The 8,783-nt window shown below is 32.3% G+C and overlaps 1 protein-coding gene across 1 annotated transcript; it reads left to right on the plus strand.

Annotated features, from left to right (window-relative positions):
- The first annotated feature begins 5,985 nt into the window (after positions 1–5,985).
- LOC107917672 (uncharacterized) lies at positions 5,986–7,049 on the plus strand. The gene has a single exon (XM_016846967.2). The coding sequence runs from the start codon at positions 6,200–6,202 to the stop codon at positions 6,878–6,880; it is 681 nt and encodes a 226-aa protein (XP_016702456.1). The 5' UTR covers positions 5,986–6,199; the 3' UTR covers positions 6,881–7,049.
- Positions 7,050–8,783: the final 1,734 nt, after the last annotated feature.

The raw sequence follows: 8,783 nt of genomic DNA on the forward strand, positions 1-8,783 counted from the left end.
AAGCCCACTATGGTTGGGGATTTCCTACGTGGATGAAAATAAAAGGGGTGAGTTTGGGGAAACTCAGTGTGCAAGGAAAACCCATTCAAAACCCAAGTCAGCTCAAGCCCATTGGGCCTAAGCCCATTCAGGTAACAGTGGTACTGGGCCAGAGCCCTTTTCAGATTACAATAAACTGGGCCTTAGCCCCTTATTCAGATAACAGTATGGCCCATAGGCCCATTTCAAAATACATGCAACATCAGTAAACATATGCAAGCCCATTTAGGTAACAGTGGTACTGGGCCAGAGCCCTTTTCAGATTACAATAAACTGGGCCTTAGCCCCTTATTCAGATAACAGTATGGCCCATAGGCCCATTTGGAAATACATGCAACATCAATAACATATGCAAGCCCATTTGGGGAGACTACTCAACCCACCAACCACTACACTCCACCCGTACCAGCCATACACTCCATGTGGGGAATAGCTCAACCCACCCAGCCCAACACTCCACAGTTGCAGCCTTGCTGCTCAGTTAACAGTAAATTGAGGCAAAGCCTCCAGTATGTGGACAAGCCACTTTCAGTACTTCCTCCGTCAATATCCCAATCCCATGCATCAGATAATAACAACATGGCATGCAGTAAATAACAACAGTCAAACATGCATTTAGGTCAATTTAACCCTAAGGGTATTTCGGTAATTTATCTACTAGAGGTAAAACTGTAAATTTTCCACTTTTAAAGGTATTTCAGTAATTTATCTATTTTAGGGTTTTTTCATGCATATTCCTACATTTCACGTACTAACAGAATCACTACCGAGGGTTCTTACCGAATTGGGCCCGTTGGCCCATCATTCCAGTTTTAGCCCATTAAGCCCAAAAATATCGAGGGCACAGAAATCATGCACTTTACAGTCCAAACATTGCAGCTTACCAAAAACATTAATCGATTTACCTCACGAGCATTCGCACACTCGCAAATCTACAAAATACCGGTTTTTGGCATTTCGGCTTTTCAGCTTTTGCCGATCCAGACTAAGAAAGAGGGTGTTAGTTACACACCTGTTTGCAACGATATGCTGACGAGATCCACACACGAACCGCCTACAATTGGATTACTAACATGTTAATCTAACTATTCAAATACAAACTACGTATTAACCCCTTACAATATTCGGCCAACCACACCTACAGGTCATAGTAAGCTTATAAGAAATCAATAAGTAACTCATTAACAAATTTTTGTCAATGTTTACCACATAATCATAATTTCACTGCAAGCTGTCTTCCTGAGCAACAGTCACTAAATCATTTATAACTGGAGCTACAAAACTCCAAATCAAGTGCCGTTAATTTTCCCTGAGAATAGACTCATATATCTTCTATCCATAAAATTTTCAGAATTTTTGGTTTAGCCAATCAATACCAGGTTTTTCTCAAAGTTTCCCATGTTTCACTGTTTGACTAATCTGACCACTCTTCATTACAAATCAAATTTCTCATTGTACAGAATTCAAAATATGTTCTCGTTTATTCCATTTGAAACTAGACTCATTAAGCTTTAATTACATAATTTATGCAGCTTCTAACTCATCTCCCACAATTAATGTTGATTTTCCAAAGTCACGTTACTGCTGCTGTCCCAATCAGATTTATTACCAAATCACTCTTTCACACCTAACTTGCATGCTTGTTATTTAAACATGTATATCACCAATCAATCATCACATATCTATGATTTTACTTAAGTATAATCTCCATTTCATCATTTTAAAGCACAACATGTTAGCCGATTTTTCCCCTTAGCATCTAAGGCACATGCATGCTCATTTGTTTGGCTCAACTTCACCTATCTTCCATTTTTCATCAAAAGAACATGAAACAACAACCATTTCCTTCATTTTAATTCATGACCAAATGCTCACAACACAACCAAAAACCAAAATATGCTTCAAGAGTTAAGGTAGAATCAAGAAGAACTCATGAACCTCAAAATAAAAGCAAACTACCATGAACTTACCTTCAATTTTCTTCCCCAAGTGACCGAACATTCAAGAGCTTTCTCCTCTCCCTTCTCTTCTCTAACTTTAGGCTATGATGAACAAAGATGGACAAAACTTTGTTCTTTTCACCCCTTTTTTTTTAATAAAATTTCATATTTCATCCATTTAATTCTTTAATACAAAAGACATGAAATTCTTATCATGAAACATTTACCTAACCCATTATCATGAAACATTTACCTAACCCATTATCATGGAACATTTACCTAACCTATTATCAATTTGTATCAATTTGTACCATAAATTATGGATATCAAGTGCACATTTTGTCTACAACAACATGATGGCTGGCCACTTCATGTAAAATGGGAGGTTTGTCCTGCAAATCCTCCTATTTTGCACTCCTATTTATTTGGCCACTTCAATTTAGCCTATAGCATTTTCAAACATTTTCACATAGGTCCTATTTCATAATTTCACTCCCTTTTTCTTATGGAACAAAAATTAACTAAAATTACCGGGTTCTATCTTAAGCTTGGGCCTTCTAGAGGCCCACTAACATAATTAAACCTATGCCAACATTCACAGGATTCCCGAAAATTGGGGCGTTACAAGTTCAGTAAAAACATCTCCCTAACTTTTGCCAAGACTCAAACCCAAGACTAAAGGGTATGCAAACATTTAACCATTGACCCAACAAGCTCATTCTTATCATTAGTTTATCGAAAATAGAACTTATGCCAGACGATCAAGAGTAAGGTTTTGATAAAAATAACAAAATTTCAAGGAATAAGGTTCAAACCCAGGACCTCTCACACATGACCATAACACTTAAATACTAAATCAAATCAATTTCCTTGTTAAAAATTTCCAAAATCTAAACTCAAAATCGAAGGATGACCATACTTGGTTTCCAATATTCAATTTCTTCTAATCCGGTTTTCGGGATGTTACAATTTTTTAAAATTTTAATAATTTTTTTACAATCTTTTTCAATTTCTAATAATTTATTATAATATGTATAATATTTTACAATTTCTAATAAATCTTATATTGTTATATTTTTATTATTTTTATGATTTATAAAAATTATTACATATTTTTAAATATATTAATAAATTTAGAATTTTTATAATTTTATTTATATTTTTTAAAATTTTTACAATTTTTAGTAGTATTTTATATTTTTAAATATTTTTGTAAATAACTTTGGACATTACGAATCTACAAATCAAAGTTCAAACAATTTTTTCTCTAATCTCCGATACTGACTATCAGATCAAATTAAATCCAATATATGTTGTTATTTATTTTAAAATGAAAACTTTAGAAATAATTTATTCTCTATTTGGTCTCTCTTTTTTTCTTTTTCTTTTAAAAGTTCAAGAAAAATATATTCGCAGTCATCTGGAGTGGTTGGTGGTTGGTTTGATCTTAAAATTTAGCCCAAGTGCAGAGGTGATGCAATACTCATGAGTTGGAAATAGAACATTGCTTGCCTCTAATGAAAATGAGTGATTGTAGACTAAAACCTCAGTTTATTGAATTATCATCACCAGACCGGTTATATAATAAAACAAATCTTTTGTAGGCACAAAATTATTACTCTTTAAATTACAGGAGTTAAATGAAATGATAAGAGTTTTTCCTTCCTTAACCAATGGTTAAGGGTTCAATCTTCATCCTTAATATGAAGCAGGCATCTACCCCTTAATAGGCCTATAAATCAGAGAATTAATTACTGGACTTAATCTAATAAATACCTAACCTTGAGAAGAAAAAAATAGTACTTCTTAGAACCTCAATTATACTTCATATTCTTAACTCATCAACTAGCTTATTTATTTAAACACCTTGTCCTTCGGGAGAGTTTATCATTTTTAGTCTCTGCTAAATATTAAAATTTTTATCTAAGCTTTTAATTTTTTGAATAAAAAAATATTTTTTTCTCCTAAAATTTAATTATTTAATTTAAGTGCTTTTAAAATAAATTTTTTAATTTAAACCTTCAAAATTTTATAATTTTACTTCATCCCTACATAAAAGTACTCAATTCATTTATAAAAAATATAAAAATATATACTAAGCGTCATAAGATTTTCACTATTTTTTTCCTTACTAAGGGAAGTTTTGCAACTTGCAAAAATAATTAAATAAATAAAAATCACTTCAACCGACCGGGCAAAATTATATTAGCACCTGTTACCAAATGAAAATGAAATTTGGGGAATAATAGTCCCAACTCTAGGTGTGGTAATTAAAAAAAAGTTAATTTCTGCCATTAGTATTTATACTTTTTAATTTTTGAAATTTTAATCCCGAGATTAATAGTAGCAATTGAATTTGTTTGGTTAAATTTAATTACTAGTCATGTATTATCCGTACAGTTGTAAATTTAGTTCATATTCTTCTATTTGATCATTTTAAATCTTTATACTTTTCGAATTTTTAAATTTTAATATTGACACAAACGACAGTTGTTAACCCATTTAATTGGATTTTTAGTGAATAATATGTGAAAATAACAAGTTGATATATTTACCACATCAACTTTTGTAAATAGTGGAACTTAATAAACTTAAAAATTATCATTTGTTAAGGACTAAAATTTTAAATTTTGAAAAGTACAAGACTAAAAATGATAAAATTAAAATACAAAGATAAAATCCACAAATTTTGTAAAGTACAGAGACTAATAGAAGAACTTAACCTAAAAAACATAAGTATAGCTAGATAGCTAGACTTCGAGTTATGCCCCCAAAACAATCAACAAAGCATAAGGTAGTGAGTGCTCTGGATAGAGTTGGAGACTACAAAACAAAACTGTTAGCGTTGATAGGAAATTAAACTTGAGTGTAAATAAATAAAGTAATCACTGTGCCATAGAAGAATCACGACCTTAAAAGCAAATTTTCCCTGATTGGTGTAATCGTGTAGTGGACGTCACCTCTCAAGGTTAATACAGTACTTCAATATTTGTCATTTGAATAAAGGTGGAACACAATTGGTATTGCTCTTCTCGAAAGGAATCGAAACCGAAAAAACAAAAGCAGTTGGTTGAAAATCTGATCGAAAAATAAGCTAGAAGAAAACTGACCAAACCACACCAGGTTCAATTCCCAAGAAGGACGAGAGGGGTCACAGATCGAGTCTCACTTAAAATTCAATCTCCTAGATAGGATTTTCCTCTTGTGTAATTTTGTGGAACACCAAAATTTAGAGAACAGAAGAATGAGAGAAATTGTTTTTCTCTTGTTATGTTGTATGAAAAATTAGGAAAATGACATCCTAATTATATTGTTTTCTGAAGGGGTAAAACAGTAAATTTACATAATCAATTCTCTCAAATAGTAACGGTTTAAAAATATATTTTTTCTCAGTTTTTTTGCATTAACAACGGAAGTGAGTTTTCATCTTTTACAATTGCAGAGCCGTCTTAATGCATGGCGCATGCAGCAGCATAGTTTTATTTATTCAAATATATGAAGGAATCTTCATTTAACTTTCTCGGAAATTCCCTCACCGGGAGTGTCAAATCTAGAATATCAGTTATCAGATTTTCTGTTGCCTTCTCAGTAAACAAAACCACAGCACATTAGGTTACCAGAAACAATAAAACACAAAACACTATTTTATATATATATAAAGATTAGCATTCTAAATTTTTAAATACCCCTTCTGCAACATCTTGTCTCTTCTGCCTGTAAGAAATGAACACAAGCTGGCATCCTATTCCTCGTGCATGCATTCTTTTTTTCTTATACCAGTTGATGTCATAACACCCAACAACTTACACTGACTTCCGAGTATGTGTATTCAATATGAATATGATCCTTTTTTTTTAAAGCTTACTCATATATCTGGAATATCGTATTCTTGATCTTTTATCTATTATATATATATATATATGTAGGATAAAGAAAATGAAAAGACGTCGGAATATCGTAAAAATGGCTTGTCTCTATCTCATGCGGAAGGTTCCTACAGACAAATTTGGTCCCTTAGCTGTTACCAATTGTCCCAAGCCCGTACCGACTGTCAACGATACTTCGTAGTCCTTTTCCCATGGATCTGAGATCTAGTTTAGGATAAGGTGTCGTTTATGGTATCAATATAAAGCCAGGTTGAAGAAGCAATTGGCCTTCCACAGCCCCCCCCCCCTCCGTCAGCCTCAATCCATTCTTGTTAATCTCTTTATATTTCGACAATGGCAAACCTGAATTTCAATGCTCTCAGAGACTTGCATAACTCAGCTAACGACCTCCTGCACTCACCAATAATCAAGCGAGCGCTTGTTCACCAAGGTCAAGAACAATGGGTTCATCAAGTGTCCGAATCATCTCTAAGGATGTTGGATGTTTGTGGCATTTCCAGGGACATTCTTTTACTTGTCAAGGAACATGTACAAGACCTACAATTCACTTTGCGCCGTGTAAGCACCGATGAGGCTGATATTGGAACCAAAATAGCAGTTTACAACCGATACTCAAAGAAACTAAAGAAAGAGACCCTCAAGTGCTTGCAATCATTGAAAGGGATGAGAAACAAGCCCATCATCACTTGTGACATTGACGACAACCTGACGGTGGTTGTGGATGTGCTAAGAGAAGTGAGTGCGACTGCCATATCTGTGGTGGAGTCGCTGCTTTCCCTCATTTCTATTCCTTGGTTGGAAAGAAGGTCAAGTAAAGGGTATTTGGCAGCCAAGTTCATGAGATCGAGTTGGCGGAGAGTTTATGATGTAAGCGATGAAATGGCAGTTCAAAGCGCGAATAAAAGATTGGAGGCAGTGGAAATAACGATTGAGGATCTTGAAGCTGAGATAGAGTGCATGTTTAGACGTTTGATTCAGACTAGAGTTCTACTTCTTAACATACTTACCAACTAATTAATCAACATATACACAATATAAATATACTCTCTCTTTTTTTTTTCTTTTTTTTTTCCTCTTTAATTTCACTGTGAATTGCCAAACTTCATGGTTTTTACCTTATGGATCTAATGCTAATTAGAACTAAATAGCTAGATAGGCTGATTTAGTAATTGAATAACCTTATGCTGTTGTATTCTTTCATTCTTTTCAATAAATAACCCACTCCTGTGCTTTACATTTTCAAAGTGATTGTGTATTTAATAGAAATTGAAACTCAAAGCTGAAATAAAACTAACTAGGTCAAAATTCAGTCATGATCCCATTTAAATCCTTCACAAACATTTATTCTCAATAGTGGTTGCAACCCTGACTTGAAGTTCTACAACTCTTACTCTCTTTCAAATTCATCCCTATTTAAAATATAATAATTCGTTGTCTAATTTAATTTAAAAATTTTATAATATTTGATCCAATTCAATTCAATTTTTGTTGCTTTAAACCAATTCTTTTAATAAATTTATTAAGCTGGATTCATTGATACCGTGTGGATCTTACAAACATATATATTTATATACGGTTTACGTATGTTAGTTGCTAACAAATCATGCTTTGTTTACAAACATATATATTTATATATGGTTTACGTATATGAGTTGCTTTGCCTACAAATTTTGAGTTAAAATGAACTTGGGAGACTAGAATTTAATTAAGAATTAAAAACATAAATATGTTAAAGTGAATAAAATCTAATTTCGATTTATCCAATTATCATTCAAAATTAACTTAATTTATTCAAATTCGCCTTAAAAAAATGTAACACTATCAAGCCGGATCGAATAGATTTTATATATTTTTTTTACAATCCCTACTTCTAAATTACTTAAATTTGAGTTCAAAGAGTAAAACTTGCAACTCTTAGTTTTCTCCCTTCAAGAGTCTCGTTTTAATTGAGCTAACCAGCAGTGGTTAATTTAAGCATAGTGGTAATGTTTGATTAATCATCTAGAAATGGATAATTGATTTGCACATGTTTAGCTATATATCAGGATTCAGCCCCCCAAAGCATCCAACATAATAAATTGCTTATAAATGTTGACACAGCCTGGTTGGATACCCAGCCTAATGCAACAATTGATTCTGTACGACTATGGGAAATAAATAAATATAGGCGGTGGTTCGCTGTCCCCTAAAATGCGCATGCAATGGGGACGAGGATGATCAGGTTTAATTATTCTTGTTTCGTATGCGTAAATTGGCAGCTTAACAACTAAACATAATTGGCTGCCCACCAATCAAAGCAGGTGAGGGCAGAAATTTAGGTCGACTGTATAACTGAAAGACAAAGTACATCACTCACAATCAATACAACTAATTTCGTAGATTAAGGTATAGTTAGAGTTTGTGGGTATAGATTTAAATTTGTAAATTTGAGCATAAAATATTTTTAAACTTGTATATGTGGAGTACTGATAAAGGTTTTGTATGCAAATTTTCATCAATCTCTTTAAATTCTTGGTTTCAAATGTAACACTAATGATATAAGTAATAAATTAAATTTATTTATTTATAACATAAAATTTAAAAAAAACTTATAAAACATATCCAAATAAAATATATCAACAAACTCAGAGTTATAGTCATACAATTATAATATTGTCATATATTTTGGACTTGGATTTTAAATAATAAGTATTATATTTATGTGGGTGAGAGTTTATTTGAATTTGGGTATAATATATTTGAGTTTGAATTTAGATATAAATATTTTGAATATATAAAAAAATTAATAAGGTTACACGTTTTAACCATAATCTCTCCAATGGTCCAAAATCAAAGTGAATTTTTAATCATCATCTTTTGCTTATCCATAGAAACATAGACCACAGGTTTAAATTTTAGGTTTATAAATTTAATAAAA

Source organism: Gossypium hirsutum, chromosome A01 (assembly GCF_007990345.1).
Source record: "Gossypium hirsutum isolate 1008001.06 chromosome A01, Gossypium_hirsutum_v2.1, whole genome shotgun sequence".
In the NCBI taxonomy this organism is placed as follows: Eukaryota; Viridiplantae; Streptophyta; class Magnoliopsida; order Malvales; family Malvaceae; genus Gossypium; species Gossypium hirsutum.

What these genes read in the sequence shown, in the direction of transcription:
- LOC107917672 (XM_016846967.2), top strand. Translation starts at nt 6,200, where the DNA reads ATGGCAAACCTGAATTTCAATGCTCTCAGAGACTTGCATAACTCAGCT.